Raw genomic sequence first — 20,552 nt, forward strand, 5'->3', positions numbered from 1 at the left:
CACACCTGGATTAATCGGTTCATCAAGTTGTGCATAAGGCCAATTTGGTCATTGTTTATAACCTCTAAGGTTTATTTAAACAGATAATCATATTTTGTTCCTTAAATTTAGTTAGCAGGAAGGTTAGAACAGAAGTTAATATTAAATTTAATATTATTCCAATTAATTTAAATCACTGAAATCTTTCTTTAGCTTTACTAAGATCCCACTGTGCTGAAAACAGAGGGACTTTAACTTTACATGCAGCTATTGTCAACTGTAAAAGTATGGAGTGAATTTCTGTTGCAAGCAAATGTTTTTGTAGGTGGAAATTTGAAAAAACACACGTTAAAAAATTTTTAAAATGTAATGCAGTAATTACAATTTCAGTTTCATGGAACATTTTTGTTTTCTTAGATTTATGTTTTTTCATTTTAAATCTGTTTTATTTAAAAACGAAAAAGAAATTCAAAAATATAAAATCTGCAAACAGTTTTTAAACTTCAATTTGAAAAAAAATTGAATATGTATATATACAATATGTAAATAAAGAAAGAGAAAAATTACATGAAAGAAAAAATACCTTTGGGAAAAAAAGAGAATAAAAAATAAAGTTGTAAAAAAAACAAAAAAAAAACTGTTGAAATAAAATCAGAGAAAATAGCAGTTACTTTCAGGACATTGTTTTGATTTGGATTGCATTTTTAAATTTCACTCCATACAAATCAGCATGACTATTTCTAACCAGTGACATGATCATTGTGTAAATTCAACCATCTTAAGTCTGATGTTTCTTTATCTAGAGGCGGAACGAGGATTATGTGTAAATATTCGATGCTTAGTGTAAGGTACAGAGGAGGAGCTGTGGTGCTGAGGGCTTCTTTCTCCATCAAATCTCAATAAAGATCCTTTTGACTGTTGCTAGCAGAACTTTATCACTATTACTGAGTGTTAAAGTTATTTTAAGAAAAGCAAAACATTTTTTTACAATGAACAAAAAAAAAGACTATAATATAATTTTAAATGTTGTGATGAAGGATTATTGAGCAGTTTCTAAGCTTCTTCTGTGTGGCTCTGAGGTGCCAAACTTTATATGAATCTGATTAGGGTTTGAAGACTTACTCTGAGGAAAGCCAGCAGCAGCTCGATGCCTTCACTGTCCAGCCTAAAGAAAATCACAAGAAGAAAGAGTTCACCATGTGCCAGCAGGATAGGCTGATGGGGATGTGGAGGACTCATGGGAGGAAGGAAGCTCTAATGTTGGGCAGGATTTCCTGCCTGTGGCACCGCAGATGCACACTCAGAAAAATACGCTACGTTACATTCAAAGCTGAGGGATATGAGGAAAAGGTGTCTGTACCTGGGCGCATGGTTGATCAGCGGCTGCGGTTTGTATTTGGGGAAGTTGTACGATTTAAACTCTTCTATGGAGGAGATTCCCGGCCAGTTCTCCTCTGTGGGCGTACCTGAAAATACAAGGACAGATCAGATCGGACACGGCAAGGCGCCACAATCAGACGGAGAACAGCTGGTGGTCAAGAGGGAGATCCTCACCCAGCATCCTGAAAATGAGATGCAGCTCATCCTCCACGGTGGAGCCGGGGAAGAGCGGCCGACCTGCAGCCATCTCGTAGAATATACAGCCCACGCCCCTGCAGAACAAACAGCCTCCATCAGCTGAGGCAACAACTTAACCTGGTAGCAGCAGGACTAGCAGGAAGGAAGAAACACCAGAGGGAAGCCATGTTTCTCTGTGGTTAAAGACTACATGTGTTATGGAGTGAATTTTGCTCCATTATTATTGCCAGCAAAGACTATAATATATGGATTGAAAAACAAAAAAAAAAATTCTATCAAAAGAATAAAGTTCTTCAAAAGAATATTTTTTACAAAAAATTCAGTTTTTTTTTTGTTTTGTTTTTCAGAATTTCTTTTGTCAAATTATCTAAATTACACTTTTTAAAAATAAATATTTTTAATAAAGATTTTCAAAATTATTTTATATTTGATATTTTCACTTACCGGTAATTTTATTTTTTCAAATTTAACTCGTTTACAGATGTTTTAATTTTTCTTTTCAAATTTCTGGTTTCCAGATTGAGTTTCACTTTTTGCATTCTTTACAAATTTCTTTTCACAGATCATATTCTCTGCCCTCCAAACCCAAACAAACGCTCACTCTGGACCAATTAAAATGTTGGCGCTAATTTTTATGCAGACCAATAGAAAGGCTTCTTTCCTTCCCGCCAAAAGAAAAGCCCGCCTCCAGAAGTGAAGAGGATCTGATCTTTAATATGCAATTTAAAAAGAATACAGGTTCTAAAACTCAATCTGAAAGAGTATAAAATGTTAGAAAAAATAACAATTTAAGGAACTAGGGCAGAAATTGTGTAAGATCAGACATGCATGTCCAGTTTTCGAGAAAAAAAAACAAAAAAAAACACAAATTTAACAAGTCTTGACTTATTGAATTTGTATATATATATATATATATATATATATATATATATTTTTTTTTTTTTTTAACCTGCTCTTTTCAACAATATTGGAAACAAATGCACTCCATACAGGTGTCACATGACCACGACAGTGAACCAGGGCTGAATATTTACCACATGTCGATCTGTGTGGAGTACTCCGAGGACCCCAGGAGGACGTCAGGAGGCCGGTACCAAAGAGTCACCACCTCGTTGGAGTACGTCTTGGTGGGGACCGACTTCGCCCTGGCAAGACCTGCAGACCCACATCGCACACATTTCTGGTTTATTTACCAGGATTTGTGAAACTCTGACATAATGATTCCAGATCCAGCTACAATCTGCAGCATCCAGTATTTTTTTTCGCCTTCTGGCCATAACTGCTTAATAATTAGTGGTCAGAAATAAGCAAACTTCCACACGGTGAGAGAGATGCTCAAAAAAAAAAAAAAAAAAAATAAGCAAACTTCCACACGGTGAGAGAGATGCTCAAAAAAAAAAAAAAAAAATCTTTATTATGGCCACACAAAGACGGAATGACTTTCATACGTTCTATTAGCAATTAGCAAAGCTAGCATCACTAAAACCAAAGTGTAGCGGAGCATTCCATGTGGAGCAGAAAGGTGACATTTCTAAAAGGCTGAAAACATCAAAGGTCCAGCCTGCTTTGAAAGAAAGGATAAAAAGCTTATTATTATAACCATTATTATAATAATGGTTAAGCCAGGGCTGCTTAGTGGGACAGTGGGTAGCACTGCTGCCTTACAGCAAGAAGGTTTAGGGTTTGATTCTCTGCCCGGGGTCTCTCTGCATGGAGTTTTAATATTCTCCCTGAGCATGCGTGGTTTCTCTCCAGGTAGTCTGGCACTAGCATCCCTTGTGACCCCCCAGCAGGGATAAAGCATGATGGAAAATGGATGGACATTTTTTTTTAGCCTTCCTGTTATCTGCTCTAAATATTACCCTCTCTCTCTGAGGAAAAGAATATTCATCTCTGGATAAAAAACAAAATTTTGTGTTTGATGTTATTTCTAAAACCATTACTGATAAAAAAAAAAAAAAAAATAAATAAATAAAAACTTTGAAACCTTCTTCACACAGTGACGGCTGCCACATTAAAAAGTGTGTTGCTGTAACCAGAGGAGCTGAGGTACGGTAAATTTCTGAGTTCCCGACCAGCTGCAGGTTAAACCACTTTCTACCATCTTAAGTAGAGAACAAGCAGAAACTCTTTGGGTTCTTCTTACCAAAATCAGCCAGTTTCAGTTCCCCCCTTTCATTGATTAAGAGGTTCTGCGGCTTCAGGTCTCTGTGGAGAACTTTCCTCTTGTGACAGTAGGACAGCCCTCGTAAAATCTGAAACAGGAAGATCTGGAAACACACAGTTGAGTTTGGTTAACTCCACAGAAAGTCGGAATGAGAAACTAAAGGTGATGAAGACGTAAAAACACATGAAGGAATCAATTACAAGGACAGAACAATCTCCTTAACGTACCGCAGAATAAAAGGAAGTGGAGGAAAAGGTCAGTCCTTACCTTCACGTTGTGCATGCTCATTATGTTTGCACAGTCGTCCATGTACTGCTTCAGATCTTTATCCTAAAGAAAGAGACGAAGCCATGAGGCAGGGAAACCAACTCTAAATCTGACCGCACATTTGTTTTAGCATCAGAAGCTTTCCTTTATTCAATTAATGAGATACTTCTATACATAAACAATAACATTTAAATTGATCATAACAACAATAAATATTCTAATCACCAACTAATTAGTAACATAAGAATAGGATGTTATTTTTTTTTTTTTTTTCACTGCAGCAGACATATGGGGCAATATTTCTAATATCCTCTAAAACACCATGAAGCTCACCAGGTACTCAAAGACCAGCGTGAGGCTTTTGTCGGTGTGGACGATGTCATGCAACGTCACGATGTTGGCGTGTTTCAAGTCTTTTAGAAGTGACACTAAAGAGACACAAAAGAGAACAAGTTAAGGATTAAATCTGATTGGGTTTAATGGGAACACTGGAAGTTTATACATCAACTGGATGTAAAATATTTCAAGTCCATTAGCTCATTAAGAAAAAAAAAAGATATTTAGTTCTAAGGAAGAAGTAGGAATATGAATCCAAGAGAACCCAGGAATGAATGAATGAATGAATGAATGAATGAATGAATGAATGAATGAATGAATGAATGAATGAAAGGAACTGGAACCAGGGGACAAAAAAGAAAGAAAAACAAAAGGAAAGAAAGAGAGAAGTAAAGACAAAGAGACAGAAATAAAAGAAAGGAAAGCAAAAGGAATAAAAAGTGAACGAAAATAAAAGGTTTCAAAGTTAAAGACAGAAAGAAAGGATGGAAGGAAGGAAGGAGACAAGCAGCAGGGAGAGGACACCAATAATGAAGGATTGATGTAGTTCAGACCATTAAACCGGGTCTGCAGGACAGTTTATGCTCCGTCACCTTCTCTGATGGCCGTACACGGCGCTCCCTCTTCGTGCTCCAGTCTGATCTCCTTCAGCGCCACCAGGTTGTCCGTCAGCTTGCTGCGCCCCTTGAACACGGTGGCGTACGTTCCCTAAAGGCGACATTGTGATCAGAACCTCAGAGGAATCACCTGCTAACCTACGGTTCCTCCAGCTTTTCTTACCTCGCCCAGTTTGTCCAGCTTAATGTACGTCTCCAACTTCCCAAAGCCGATCTCAGACTGAGGAGGAGAAGAAGAACCGGGTCAGACTGGGGCAGAACCTTCAGTTCCTGTTTGGTTTAGTCAGTTATCAGTGCTTTCATCCAAAACCAGAAACTGAACAATGAAACCTTCAAACAGCAGCAGTCTGGATTGATTATGATGCAGACTGAACTTCAGACATCAATAAATAAAGATGTTCTTATTGGGCTATTTTTAAATGAATTTAGCCAAAAATAGCCATAAAACCGTCCTTTAACTTCTGAGCAGTTCAAAGCTGCAGCAAAATGCAGTTGTCTAAATGGATTAAAACTAATCGAATCATTTATTTCATTATAAAAATCTTCAGTTTGGAGAGTCTGCTGAGTTTTATGATCCAATCTGGTGGGGATAAAAGTAGGAGGTGAGCGAATCCATCTCTCATCGGGCCAGTAGCCATGGCAACGGCACAGAGGGAGTCTGGTAATGAGACGACGAGCACTGCAGAAGCTAGAGAGGGACAAAAACACGACGGGAGGGGTTCTCAGACTGACCAGTGAGGCCCGGCGGGAGCGTCGGCTCAGCGGCTGGTCGAAGGGCGGGCTGCTGAGCTGCAGCTTCTCCAGGTAGCCGTCGGGGATCCGGATGTCAGCAGGCAGCGACAAGCGCTTGTTCAGATCCTGAAGCAGAACAGATTCCAACACTTAATGAAGAACCAAAACATTGTAGTCCGATTCTGTGGAGACGACATGGAGCAGCAGGCTGAGCAGAAGATTCTCCAACCTGCCGCACGATGTCGGCTTTAGAAAAGTATTCACACCCCTTATCCACTGGGTCACTCAAAGATTGTAAACTTCTATGACTCTGATAAACAAAGTAAGGACTGAATAGAAGGAAAAGATAAAACTAGGCTGGGACCAGTTCAGAACAGCTGCTGCTGAGGAAAAAGAAAAAACAAAACAAGCAAGCATTTCATCAGCATGATGCTGCCACCACCATGTCTCACTCTGTGGCTGCTGTTCTCAGGGTTAGCTTTGATGTTTGGCTTTTGATCAACTGCTAATATGAGATTTTTAGGTGGTTTCTTCCACAATTCTAAATAAAAACAAGTGCAGAACCTAAATAAGACAGCGCTCTTTCTTCAAAATGATTTTCATTCAGCTACATTTGAGGTAAATAATGCAAAATAAATGTTCATTGCTTGGCTGGTCATTTTATAACATTACATTTATTGGACTGAAAGCCCAGGTTTGACTAGGCCAATCTAAATGTTTGATTTTGCTGCACCTTTTAGTGAAAATTCAGGTTTGAATAAGCTAGATGTTAGTTTACACTAAATTGACATTTTTTCTTAATTACAGTAACTGAGGTCAGCAGCACTCTAGTAGTTTTTCTTGGATTGTTTTCTGGAGCTCCTGCTTGATTTAACACCCTAGAGTTCCTCTGCTGCTCTGCATCCAGCATTAAACACAGATGAGAATAGGTCAGCGCATCATTAAGAAGGAGAGGAGATATTTTCACCAAAGATGCCATGTTTGGATTTGTTCTATACTCTCCACAGCCAGCAGGGGGCAGCAGGCCTCCAGGGTGAGCTGCAGGTCCACATACAGCAGCATTTTGTTTGCAAAAGAAAGGAACACAGATCATCAAGGAAACTTCTAGATCTTTATGCTGTGATTCCTGAGCCAACCGATCATGTCAGACACTTCTAGCTGATTTGATGGATTTTCTGCAAATAATAACAAACTAAAATGACAAAAAAACAGTACTGATGAGGCCAGGAGGGGCTCAGGCTGATGGCTGTGAAGCAGAGGAACAGACCCGGCTTATTCCCAAGCCTCAGAGATGACAACAGGCCTGTGTTGGAGCATACGCTCGGTATAAAATCTTTATTCCAGCCTTTTCTCGTGCTGTGACAGCTGACATGACGGAAATCAGAGTCTTTTACCTCCATGGAGATGCGGCGGTGAACTCTGTTCCTCAGACAGACACCTGTAGGCGACTGGACCTCATCTGAAGATGTTCCTGAAGCCTGGTCGCTTTCCCCATCAGAACCCATCTTCAGGTTCTCATGAACAATGTCTGAAATCAGAAGAAGAGTCACAGCTCGAATAAACTGAGAAATAACTGAGGAGGTCTTAGTATAACTTTAAGATGGAGGCGGGTTCTAATACAGCTTCGTTTGCTTTAAATTCGGTGGATTTAAACCTTTGAATCGTTGCTGCGTCTGTAGATCTGAGCATCTTTGAGAATGTTAAAAACCAACAAATGTTTGGGTTTTTTTTAATCAGGAAATTGGCTACTTTTAAGATCATCTCTCCAGTTGACATCAGTGTCACATTTAGATGATCAATGAAAGAAGCTTGTTTAAATGTAAACACTTTCGTCAGCTTTCTGTTCTGGTTAAAAGCAGACTTTACAGCGGTTTTCTCGCCTCAAACATTTAAATCACTTAACATGTCGCTGCTTTACATGTAAACTTCCTCCACAGAGTATGAATGAAAGTTTCCCTTCAGCTCCTGTAGGAACCAAAGACCGCAGCCTGAACCGTTTCCTCCCAGGCAATAAAAGATCCCACCACTACTGAAGCCCAGCTGCAGGAGATGTGTGTAAATCCCCTCCTCTCCTCCACTCACACACACATATATATAGAGTTAATGAGTAGCTATGGCTGCATGGATCTCTGTGATCAGCGCCTCAGACCAGGCAGCCTGTCGTTAAACAAGCCTGCAGAGATAAACTGCTGCTTTATTCTAGATCACATTTGGACGTGTTGAAACTCTAACATTTCTACTTTTGCTACTTCAACCCACTATTTTAGCTGAATAAAATAACATAAAAATCTGGAGAGGAAAGGACAGACTGAGGAGAAGAGGAAGAATTTCTATGAGGGGTTTTGTTCGTGCAGCGGAGCAAAGGTGTGGGAGGAGGAAAGGAGCCAAATATGGGAATTTCCTGCAAGGTTTGCTAACGGGGGAGGAAAAGAAAGGCTTTTGTTGCTCTTTTTTTATGGCCATTTGATCAAAGGTAAAGGTTATAAGCTTTAACAAAAGACTGAGAAACACTCAGGATCTACGGCTTTATATTACGAGGTACTGCAGAGCGCCACCTACTGTTCCGGATTATCTTTAGATCAACATCTGAACCCTAAAGGGCTGGTTATCCTCCCGCAGCAGTGTGTTGCAGTGAGCTTGTCACAGATATTTTGATCTATGCCCAATATTGAAGCGTCGTATGCGCTTTGTTTTTCCACGCCACAACACAAGAGGGACAATCACGACCTAGCTGTGATGGTCGAGGCGGTGAGGAAGTGGGGGCAAGTTTGTGCGAGATGAGGGTGAAAAAGAGCGGGGATCCAGGTGGAAAAAGGGTCCCAGCGTTCTCGTGCACCTCGCTGTTCTAGCTGGTCCAACTTCACGAGTTGTTTTCCACAATGGCCGTCATACAAACAAAATAAGCCGGTAAGGTACCAAACAGGAAAAACGCATAGTGTATGATTTGACCAATCAGAGGCCTCCTGTCTGCGGTCACCTACAATTTTGGAGACTCACAGCAGAGGTGCAGCAGACTGTCTGTGGAAGGGGCAGGGGCACATTTGCATTCACTGCGAAACACGCAAACAACCTGGTTTCTGGTTATAAACCCGCCTTAAGCCTACTTCATGCAGTCAGACAGGTTCTGTTCAAGTTGACTGAAAGCAGCTCTCCAAAACATGGAACGATCTATTAACAGTTCTGGATTAATATGCAGTGAAAACATTTGATGGAAATTTGAAAAAGGCACATTTCGAAAAGCCTTTTAATAAAAAAAAGATTTTGAATAATTTAGCATTTTTTAAAACTAATTTTTTATATTTTATTTTGATCATATATATATAAATGATGTTGTCATATTTAAATATTTTTAATTTTAAATTTCATTCTTTTCATGTTTCACTGATCAAATTTTCTTGACCAAAAAAAAAAAAAATTTCTTTTAAATTTCTTTTGTTTTACTAAACACTACACTACTAATTACATTTTCAAGGTCACATTCTCTCACTCCTGACCAGTTAAAATATTGTCGCTAACGTCCAGCAGACCAATAAATGACTTCATTCCTCACTTCAGAGGAAAGCCCTGAAGAGAAGAGAACGATACCAATAAAATTATATTTGTCAAATCGAAATTTGAAAAAGACAAAAAAATAAAAATAAATTTCAAGTAAAAAAAAGTTTTAATTGCAACATAAATTAAATGACTTTCACTCCATAGGTTAATCTGGTTGGTTTGGATAGTTTTATTTAGTTCATAATTAAATCATTGTTTAAAAACTGCTTTTTATTGAAATCAGGTCATTTCTGTTTTATTTTCAGGCTTCTTGCTTTAAACAGAGGAGCTTTCCCTCTTTAACCAATCAGAGGCTCCTTTGTCTGTCTTTATAACCCAGCTGTTAGATCCTAACAAAAAAAATCAGCAAATGTTTTAGATTAACAGGATTTTTCAAGAAAAAAAAACAGGTTTTCTATTCATTCCAACCCTGAATCTAACACCTTTTGTATTTTTCTAACACATACCTGTAAAAAGGGAAGATCTACCATCTTGTTCTAACATATAAACCTCTCTGGATCTTTCTCCCTTCATGCCTCTTATGTTTTTCTCCCTTTGATTTAGTCCTCTTCCTCCTGAGGTTTTTCTAGGCAGCGGCTCGTACCGGCTGCATTCCTTCTCTACCAGCTCCTCTCCAGATCTTTTCCCAGATCTAATCTGCCCTACTCTCTTCAAACTTCATCTATTTTCACATACCTCTGTCATCTCTCACCATGCTCTACCTTTCCTCCCACAATTCCTACTTTTCGACAATCTGCTTTCATTCCTTGGCTCTGATCAGCAGCAGCAGCATCCTAGTCTTCCTCCCACTCCATTTCTGTTAAATTCTTTTAACAATCTTTTACTTTGCAGCCATTTTTACTCCAGTTCATCCTGAATATTCCCATATATCCTCTCTTTCCTGTCCTCATCTCTCTCCCTTCCCCTTTCTCTGCACCTCTTCATTAGCATCTTTGATAATGAACACACACACTGCAGCAGCTTGAAGTGAAGCCTCCATGTCCTATTTAACTGTCCCGTTTTTAGATCCAAGTCCTTCTAACTGGGACAGGGTCCAGTTTGGGGCTCAATGGGTCCTTTTAGTATCTTCCTGTCCAGAAAAAAAAAGATCAGAGAAGTAGACCATCTGTGGAACAGAAAGTTTCTGCTACTAAAGGACGATGCTGTCGAAGCATTTAGGAAGGAAGCTGGTTTAAAGCTTGATGTTGGATTTATGGAAACAGGAGAAACATGAGGAGGTCTAACAGGTTTATGACCTATAGCTGGTTTGGAACGCTGCATTTTTATATATTTTTTTTTGCATATGCAGAGATTTTAACAGCCGCCATCTTTTCAAGGACGGAAACACCTTTAGGTTAGCACTGCAAAAAAGTGAGTATGGAGGCAAGTGTTGCTTTTTAAGGCACTTCACAATAAGAACAACAAAAACTGTTTGTTTAATCCAATCAGTCTGAGGTCTCAAATGTACCTGCTTCAATTCCAACTAAGGCACATAAATCTATTTCATTCAAATTGGTTAATTGATTTTGCCATTATGCAGATTTAAGTTGATTTTTACGATTTTGTTGAGGTTGCTACAAAAGTACGCTACAAGTTTAAGAAAAAAGGGATAAAGAAGCTATTAAAGATAGCTAGAGAATACTGAAGACAATGTCTTATGTAAAAAAAAAAAAAAAAAAAAGAAGTAACTTGACGTTGGTTATAAAGCCAAATACTAACAAAGATTTCAAATCTATAGCAGATAACTCTATAAAAATATATTACTAGATCATGGATGGACCGAAGATTTCCACCATGGAATATGAAATAGTTTGGAAAAACATTTTCATTTAGTCCAGTATTTTATTATTTCTTTCATTCCTAAAGTTTTGCTAACCAAACTTTTTCAGACCTGAAAACTATTTCACACAATTTATATCCAAACTAAACCAAACCTGACAACCAGAAAACATATATCTACCCAAACTTTAAAATAAAGAAAACTGAATTTAGAAACCATGTTTTTAGCCATCTTAAGGTCAGCGATCGGCCTAATTTCACTGTTTGTGCTAAAATGCGCTGGACAGGGCCCTGGAGGATGAAACCCAGATGTTACTGAAAACACTAAAATGTTAGAATTTTTCACTGGATAAAACTGAAAAGCAGCTCTTGGTATTGAGTCAGTGGGATCATCTCAATGATTCCTGCGTTTTAGGCCTAAACAAATCTGCTCTCACCATTAACAGAACTAAAAACTAACAAGCAGTTTTTCTGACAGGTCTTTCTGTTTAGTTATTTTCATCTCATTGTGGGGAATGGAGATCCTAGATTTTTTTTGTCTCAGGAAATCTCATCTCCTTTCATTAATGGTTTCCAAACCATATTTAAGATCTTATTATTACTGGATACTTATTTTATAAAAACACTTTATTAACATCGATACTGACGATACGGGGTCCCTCCGTCAACACAAACTGCTGCTGCTTTGAATCTTCCTCAATGACAGCTCAGCTGAGATGAATCAGCACGCGCAAGAAACCGCGTCATGTTTGGCTAAATCCTGCATCCAGCTGCCTCGCGGGTGAAAAGGCAGCCCAGACGGAGGACGCACAGAGAAGCTGGCTCACGGGAACGCCGCCGAGTCATTCTGTCGGTGACTGTGAGAAAAGGACGGTGGAAATCTCAGCATCATGACACACTTCCTGTCTGCTGCCGGATGCCATCTGCTCTCCTTCCGCTCGTTTCCTTCCGCTGTTACCTTGTGTGTTTGGGTTTGTGAACGCTCACCGAGGCGGCTGCCGTTGCGTGGCATGGCCATGAAGGACCCGAGGCTTCCGCCGATGACGCTGTGCGGCCGGCGGAGGGGCGGCTTCTTGAAGGAGCCTGTGTACTGGTGCAGAAAGGAGTGCATGCTGTGGGAGGTGGGGGGGCGGCCATTCCTCATAAAGGGCTCTGCAACAGAGAAAAAAAAAACAGGAGAAAAAGACATCTTTAGGTGTAAAAAATGAAGCCATATCAGTTTCTAATCCTTCATCACATTAAAACATTAAACGCTGCATCAGATCCGGAGCTGCTGGGGTTAAGAAGCAAGTAAAGCAGCAAATCACCACCTCCTCCCGCAGCCCATGAGGGAGCTGTCTAAGCAATGAAAGAGGAAATTAAAAAGAAAATGCAACTGCAAAAAAGATTTGATAAGCATGATGGGGAAAAAAAGAAATGACCTTTTCTTAATATGATTAAGATATTTACAAACTAAGGTTTTTAAATCAAAATCTAGAAATACGATTTGAAGCATTTTAAAAATGTAGTATTTAAGAATTGATGGATAAATACAGTTTAAAATGCCTCTTAAAATGTGCCATTTCACAACTGTAAGATCTAATGGTTTTTATTGACTCTTCTGGTATTCCATAGCTTTAAAACCAATAGATAATAATGTGGAAAATGTTTAATCTGAATTTAACCAAGCAAGCAGCTTTATTGATTTATCATTTAAAAACAAACACAGTAAAATAAAATCCCAGTCATAAAATACACTTAACCGCTAATAAATAAGCTTTTTATTCAATTACAGTCGATAAAGAGCAAACTGCTTTTGTGTTTACAGACTGGAGTTAAGTGAAGCCTTTGGCAGGACTGGACTGAAAAGAAAATGGCCTTGGTAGTTTTATTTTATTAATGACGTCCCACCATCATTAGATATAGGATATGTGGAGACAGACGGTACCAGAGGATATATCTGCACACTGTTTCCTTTCAACTATCCTAACAAGGTGGAAACAATTAATAGTAAAAGTATTTGGGTAAAAAATAACCTTTAGTACCAAAATCTCTGATTTATTACAATAGTAATCAAATAGACAAAAGTATAAAGTTAAATGCAATAAATAACATTTATGCAGAAGAAACATTTTCAACACTTCAAATCTATTTTGCATAATGAACCCTATCAAACCAGTATGTACAGTTGTTTTTTTTTATATCTTTTACTGTATATTAACCTAAACAGCGCCGCAGAAAATACCCTTAAAACAACAAAGATTTTGTTAAACAGGAGGTTTATCTCCTACCTGATGGTTTCTATCTGATGCTTAAAACAGGTCAGCTCTGTTCAGTGAGGTTATTCATGGTGGGCAGAGGAGCCTCTTTACAGCAGTATAGCTCAAGGACTATTTTGTTTATATGGGCCTACTTCCTCCGCAGGGTGGCTGGGCTCTCCCTTAGAGATAGGGTGAGAAGCTCGGAAGGACTCGGAGTAGAGCCGCTGCTCCTCCATGTCGAGAGGAGCCAGTTGAGGTGGCTCGGGCATCTGGTTAGGATGCCTCCTGGACGCCTCCCTGGTGAGGTGTTCCTGGCACGTCCCACCGGGGGGAGGCCCCGGGGAAGACCCAGGACATGCTGGAGGGACTATGTTTCTCGGCTGGCCTGGGAACGCCTTGGGATTCCTCCTGAGGGGCTAGAAGAAGTGGCTGGGGAGAGGGAAGTCTGGGCCTCCCTTCTTAACCTGCTGCCCCCGCGACTCGACCCCGGATAAGCGGAGGAAGATGGATGGATGGATGGATGGGCCTACTTGTGTCCATAAATAAAAATACTCCTAAATAGTTAGTAAATGTAACTACATCATATACTAAAATGATTAATGTAAGCATAATTTGGGTGCAAAGCCTGAGGTTAATTAATATTCCTTATTCTTTATCTGTGTTTTCTTCCCAGGCTGTCAGGAGCTTCTCTGACCTCATCCTCAGTCTGTTCCTGCTGGGTCACGCCTCTCTCCTTCCTCATCTACATTTCAACTCCTTCCTGTTGCTCACACTTGTGGCGTAAAACAAAAATGTTTTGGTGCATTTGATTGCATCTTATTAGAGTTGTGTTTTTGTGGTTTAATATCGGTTTACACAGATTGAAACGCAGTGGCTTCTTCTACTCCATTAACCTGTGTTGATCCACTCATTGAGAGGGGCCAGCCACGAGGATTAAAAGATTTTTAAAAAAGCATTGTAAAATGGTGTTTCACATCTCATATATGGCAAAAAATATATATATGCATTTTATTTGTTACATTGCATTAGTTAACAGGGTTTATACAGGAATGAGTATCTCTAATTTAATGCTTTTTAATGCTCTTATAAATAATTTTAGTACCCATGACTCTCATATAAATAACACGGCAAAATCTTTCCTAATCTTTCCCGTCGACAGGCTGCAGCCATGTCCTGAATTCCTCGTTCTCCAGCCACTTTTGTTGAAGTTTGCATTTTCACATTCTCTAGCTTTTTCTCCGCCTCGGGCTTCTTTTCCGAATATACAGCTTTACGATCAACCGGAAGCAGTTCAGCGCAAACCGACGGACTCAGTTATATCTGACGAAATTGTTTTTATGAACTTTTTTTTTTTTTTTTTTTAGTAAAGCATTTTAAATGCCTCTATAAATAACATTTAATCTTATTGCCAATTAAGGCCTTAATTTGAAAAATAACAATTTAATGACGTTTAATGACAAAAAAAAGGCACCCAATTAAAGTAGCTCTTAATCATACGTTACGCTAATCTAACGTCAAGTTAAGCTGCAATTCATATCAAAACATTCATAGACTGTAAAGTTAAAGTTAAACAATTTAAAAAAAGAAAAATCTGTTTATAGAAGGAGATTGACACACTGCTACTCTAAAAAAGCAGGTTAGTGATATAAGTTTATAGGTTTAAGCTACCAGAAAATAAAGATGGCGTGGGTGCAGAAGCTGGTCCTGCCGTTTGAATCCTTGCTCAGAAAAATAGGCTAGCCAATTTAGCTAATCCGGAGTTAAACCAGTGAAACTATTGATAAATATTTTTTTCTTAAAGACCAGAACAGATACTAGTAAACATACTTGAATGTAAAATAAAAACAAAAATATTTTCTATATCTTAGCAGAAATATTCTGTGCTTATTTTCCTCATCATCAGTCCAAATTAAATCCAGGTTCCCTGATAATCCTAATTTATGACAAACCACAATTGTTAGATTTAAAACCAAAACAAAGATGCGTTCAACTGGATCATAACATCAGTATCTTTATTGCTACGTTAGAATTAGGTTTTTTTGTAGACAGCTACAAGTTGAAACTCGTACAAGATGGTTGAAATGTCTAAAACATTTCAAACTTTAGTTAGCATATATGAAAAATAAGCTATTTTAACCTGCTGGACTAAAATCAGTGCAACAGTACTGATGCTTAAACTCATACACTCTGTTTTATTTTGATCTAAAAGTAGGTTTAACGGCTGTGAATTATCCGTCTGCTCCAATAAACCATGTGGATCATAAAAAAAATAAAAAGAAGTCTTTCATGCCCCTACATGTTCCTATGCTGCCTTCAGGGCCATGAAAGCAGAGCAGAGGAATGAGCAGAACTTGTTCTTAATCTGAACAAATTTTTCATGGAATGTGGGGGATTTTTTTAATGAATATTTCAGCTAGATTTTCATAAAAAAATATCTTTATTTTTTAATCATGAATTCATATAAGCTGAGTCAAGGCATCCATAACGTTTCTACATTTTTTAAAGTGCCTTTGAGACGCTTAAATCAGTGCTGTCTGAGTCACAGCAAACATGGAGCTTCTGCTCTTGGCTTAAATCAAGTTATTTACCGTTTTCACTGACGCAGCTCAAAGACATGTTGATTTCCACCGTTTGACCCCCACACCTGCTAAGTGGCTCTAATTCATGTAGATTCAGCCGCTGGAGCTCGGCTCCCAACTCTGTTATTAGTGAGTCACTCCGCTGTGAAAACGCTGAGGAAGATAGATGAGGGTCCATTTATCGTGAAAGCTGTCGGACAAAAGCGCCAGCAGACGACTTAAGCGTCAGTGGATCTGCACAGCTCCACGGCTGTACCAAAGCAAGACGTTATATAACAGCAGAGACTGAATAAGTCTGAACAGTTGGTTCCTGTTTCCTACAGATTTGCTTCTTTTTTTTTGTTTGTGAGTGGGCAGAAATTACTAATGTCTTCAGTCTTTTATTCTGTCACTTTACCTGAGGTAGAGAGCAAAGAAGTAAAATAATAAAACATATTTTTGTGAGGAAGAGGTCAGGGTTTGGATCAGGTTACAGTTCAGGTAAATCGGGGACAAACTAATGGAAGTCAGCATCCCCTGAGATGCAAGACGGTGTGTTGAAGAAGCACTGTAGCTCTGTTCTGTTACATAACTTGATTCAGGGGAAGCAGCTGCAGCTCACTCTCTTACAAAGCTATCCTTCTTAATTCATTACCATCACTGCTTCATACTCACAACCCCCCCAGAGTGCCATCAAGTCAGCTGAGTGGAGAGTTTTTAAAGGTCTGCTGCTGACAGACGCAGAGGGAGGGAAACACTTTCCTGAAGACATTTAAAATCTGCTGTTCATGTAAAGTTTTACTTATTTATTCCAGCGATTTTTACAGGTTTAAACATTTGAGGATGTGAGCAACAGTGTGATTGGACATCTATGGAGATCTAATAGGGTTTTATTTCCCCAGCATGCGATCTGCTGATGACTGAACAGAACAAAATTGGGGGGAAAAAAGTGAGATTCCAAAATTTGTTACAATCTTTTATATGTAGTGAATTTTTGTTTAATTTGAATGAAAAATCTGAAAAACAACCAGCTAAAGAACAGAACCATCCACCAACCAATATAGGTTCTGTACTTAACATACATAAAATACATCAGTAACCATCGGGGTCACGACTTTTAATAATTAAGAAAGATTTGTTATTTGAGTTTGACAAGAAAGAAACAAAAAAGATCTAATTGTAATGAGGCAAAAATAAATGTTATAGATATTCTGGTCTGTTCTTGTTAAAGCAGGGCAGGGGAAGGCTACAGCTGACAGAGGCTAGTTAGGCTAACTGTGGAGATCGGATAAGTCCACCAGTTGGTGTCTCTGCTGGAGGTAGGACCACGAAACGGTTTTTCCAGGGCTAAAAAAAATTGCTCTTAAAGTTTCCTTTTAAAAGCAACTTATAAACCTCTTAAGAGCATCCCACACCTCATCCTTAGCTAACAATACAATATAAACGTACAGTAAATGAAACAGCAGTTGAAGAATTCATTGATTTGATGCTGTGATCGGCAGATACTGATTTTTGTGATTGTTGTTCCTGACCGGTGTATCCCTATTAGATTCTTCTCAAATTTCCATTTACAACACAAAAGCACTCAATCCCTTTTTGGCTGTAGTCGTTTTTCTAAACACTGGTTTATACTGATGATTTCTGTTTATTTGAGCAAAAATCATAACTACACTGGAAAGAATCGAAATCTACATTTTTTTCCCTAACATAAGTGCATTTTTTTTATTGAGGAGATAAGTGAGACACTTTGCAAATGGAGCAAGACAATTTACATTAAAAAATAAGAATACAACTATTTCATTGTCTTTTTTCAAGTGTTTATTGTCTAATCACCTTATTTTAAGAGAAAAAAAATCCTCATTCCATTGGCAAATCATCTTATTTACCTACTCAAATTGAGGGTAAATAGTTAATTTAAGACATTTTGATCGATTTCTAGATCGTTTTTGCAGTGTATGAATATGCACTAAAAAGGGACTGAAGGAAGAGAAACTTTAGCAAAGCATCTGTGATTTAAAAACAGCTTCCATTAAAGAGAACTATGCTAAAGATTAGCCAACAAACCACCAAGCACACCTCTCAGGAATATGAATATTTTTGGACGGTCATCTAGATAATAGAGGCCAATCCCTCATAAACTTCCAACTGGTAAAAGATGTTAATAAAATGCCTATAAAGTGTTCCTTATGCAAACCCAAGCAGAGATTTTAGTGATGGATGATAGTTCAGTTAAACCCCTCCTACCATTATCCTTGGTCCCTCCGTCCTCCATGGTCATCTGCTCAGCCAGTTCTGAGAGAGATTCGTCGATGGTCAGACTGGGCCGGAGGGTCAACGACAGGCGCTTCTTTATCCTCTTCATCTTCTCCATAGCAAAGCAGTTCACAGTCTGCGGGACACACAGAAAAACACCGTCAGCTTTCCTGGTTCTCTTAAACCAGAGAAGAAGTTCAACATTTGCAGACATCTACCATCGGAGTCCAAAATATCTCCGCTCATGAATAACATAGCGCTGCTTTTAATACAGTATTCATTCACTTTGCAGATGCCTGAACAGAGCATGAATTAAGCATGAGCACAGCATGAATAAGTGATGTGTATCGCAGTCGGCAACATAGCCGTTTTTCACCTACACACACGTCCTCATGGGAAGGGAGGGAGAAATTAACCAGATCTGATCGGGGAGGGAGGGAGTAACAACAAATCAGTGTGTGTGTGTAGCAGCAGCCGTCCGGGTCACAGGAAGCACCTTGTTCAACTGCTTGAAGCCAGTCCCTGCTCATTGTGTCGACCCAAGTTTTAGCAAGTGTGTGTTGTTGAACGGGTATGCCTTGCATGTTTGTTGAAGGAAAGAGAAAGCAAGCATAGAAAAAGGGGGAAAAACACCCCTTCCCACCCGCCTGATCCCGATAGAAAACTGGCCGCCCCCTCTATGTGGCTCTGTCTATCTCTGTTAGGTTCTCTCAGTTATTGGCTCTTTTAGTGCAAAAACAGACACAATCTGTGTGTCAAAACACATACACACACATCCCTGCAACAATTTGTCATTCATGGCAGAACATAGAAAAAAACCTCTCCATGAATCAGTGTCACAAGCTCGCATCAACACAGCAGCTGTGTGTTAGCTGGATTCTGTGTTGAGGGAAAGACAAAAAAATATTTTTATATCTAACCTCCTGATATTTAAGGTATATACTGGGATATTTGAAGCCACCATCAGCTCAAAAGCTTAAGTAAAAAAAAAAAAAAAAAAATTTGCTTTATTTAGAATACATGGCTTTGTTTGGGGATAGGGGACTTTGTGACAAACATCAGTTTTTGTTTATTTTTTGCTTCCCCAAATTGAATAAACATCATAAAGTTTAAATTTGGGGTTTCCTCAATTGAAGCAACTTAGTTCATTTTAATGTTTTAGGACAGCCAATGAGTGTGCAAATGCCTCCAGATGATGTAATCTAAAAGACGCAGAAAAGGATGTTGAAACCATGAGTTGCTCCGAAATAAGCCTTGGAGTTTCCTTAAAAGATTAATAGTGTAGAATTTGTTTTCACAACAATTCATTTTGCAACTAGATGATCAAAATAGCCAATTACTAACTAGCCTATTGAAGGAAGTTTTTTCCTTTCAATATTTAGTCTAGATCCTTTTCCTTGTCAAAAGCAAGTTTGCAGAAACCTTCCCGAGAGGAAATGTATCCCGCTGTCCCTGCTGGTTCCATCGGCGCCTGCATCCCATGATGCCACATGCTAAAAGTGACAAAAATCATTCCAATGCAGGAAAAGAGCAGCTGTTCAACAAGGCTGAAAGTGCAGCTTGTGGAATGACTGCCTCCAAAAAAACCCGTACAATCAAATTCTTTCCCCCCTCGAGCAAACAGACAATGAGATAAGCGCTCTTTGTCCCCCAAACCCAGAAGTGTAACAGAGCCGGGTTTTATCTCTGCATCAAACCAAAACAAAAGAACTCATGTGATGTGTGTGTGTGTGTCCAAACTGGAGAGAAGATTTCAGCATAAAAAAGGACCAGAATCAATTTGCCACCCCCCCCCGTTCAACACAGACACGTTTTTTTCTCCTCTTTTCATTAAGAGCAACATCTCAAGATATTAAGATACGTTCTGACCCACATTCCCAGCATCCCCCGCTCCTCTGGATGCCTCCTAATGCACCCTGGGTAGTCTGGAGGAAAGGACTTCAAAAGGATGAGAAGGTGGGAGCGGGGGTTGCCGGGGACGAGACCTAATTACTGGGTTAATTATGACCCACTCTGCACACCATGCCTTTATCTCAGCCCCCCCTTTAGTTTCGTAACTCTTTAAACCAGAGTGAGGTAATGAGATGGAAAATGTGGCTTCACGTTCGATCCTGTAGATGTGGCTGAAAGTGACTGTGTGTGGGAGGAGGAAGAGTGAGAAGAGATGGGCGAGGAAGAACATAGAGAGAAAAGGAGGTGAGGAAATGAGTTTATTTCAGCAAGTGGAGCCATAATGGAGTCTTTGTGTTTGTATAAGAGCCATGAAATCACCAGAGTGAGGGCCGGCATGTACAGCATCCACTCAGTCTAATGGCTTCACTCACTAACATTTAGATTTATGGTCAAGTTTGGAAATTTGGTAATAAAAAAAAAAAAAAAAAAAAAAAAAAAAAAAAAAAAAAAAAAAAAAAAAAAAAATGTTTTAAAGACAACTTCTAAATCTCTACCTGATCTAATATGGAGTGAATTTTGTGTCGTTGTTTCAAAGGGCATGTTCAATCCAGCAATACAG

At 39.0% G+C, this 20,552-nt stretch overlaps 1 protein-coding gene across 1 annotated transcript in view; it reads right to left on the reverse strand.

Moving 5' to 3' along the window:
• The window catches only part of LOC107096243 (cyclin-dependent kinase 17), a 43,793-nt gene that overhangs the window by 2,149 nt on the left and 21,092 nt on the right, over positions 1 to 20,552 (reverse strand). Inside the window, exons 2-14 of the mRNA XM_015392817.1 lie at positions 18,032 to 18,176; positions 11,977 to 12,141; positions 7,071 to 7,204; positions 5,677 to 5,802; positions 5,108 to 5,164; positions 4,921 to 5,035; positions 4,325 to 4,419; positions 3,992 to 4,054; positions 3,704 to 3,827; positions 2,592 to 2,712; positions 1,534 to 1,631; positions 1,340 to 1,445; positions 1,102 to 1,144 (exon numbers count right to left, since the gene is read on the reverse strand). Coding sequence (XP_015248303.1) covers positions 1,102 to 1,144; positions 1,340 to 1,445; positions 1,534 to 1,631; positions 2,592 to 2,712; positions 3,704 to 3,827; positions 3,992 to 4,054; positions 4,325 to 4,419; positions 4,921 to 5,035; positions 5,108 to 5,164; positions 5,677 to 5,802; positions 7,071 to 7,204; positions 11,977 to 12,141; positions 18,032 to 18,158 — 1,374 coding nt within the window. The 5' untranslated portion in view covers positions 18,159 to 18,176. The remainder of the gene's footprint in view (positions 1 to 1,101; positions 1,145 to 1,339; positions 1,446 to 1,533; positions 1,632 to 2,591; positions 2,713 to 3,703; positions 3,828 to 3,991; positions 4,055 to 4,324; positions 4,420 to 4,920; positions 5,036 to 5,107; positions 5,165 to 5,676; positions 5,803 to 7,070; positions 7,205 to 11,976; positions 12,142 to 18,031; positions 18,177 to 20,552) is intronic.

Source organism: Cyprinodon variegatus, unplaced genomic scaffold, assembly GCF_000732505.1.
Source record: "Cyprinodon variegatus isolate N-32 unplaced genomic scaffold, C_variegatus-1.0 Scaffold607, whole genome shotgun sequence".
NCBI classification, from domain to species: Eukaryota; Metazoa; Chordata; class Actinopteri; order Cyprinodontiformes; family Cyprinodontidae; genus Cyprinodon; species Cyprinodon variegatus.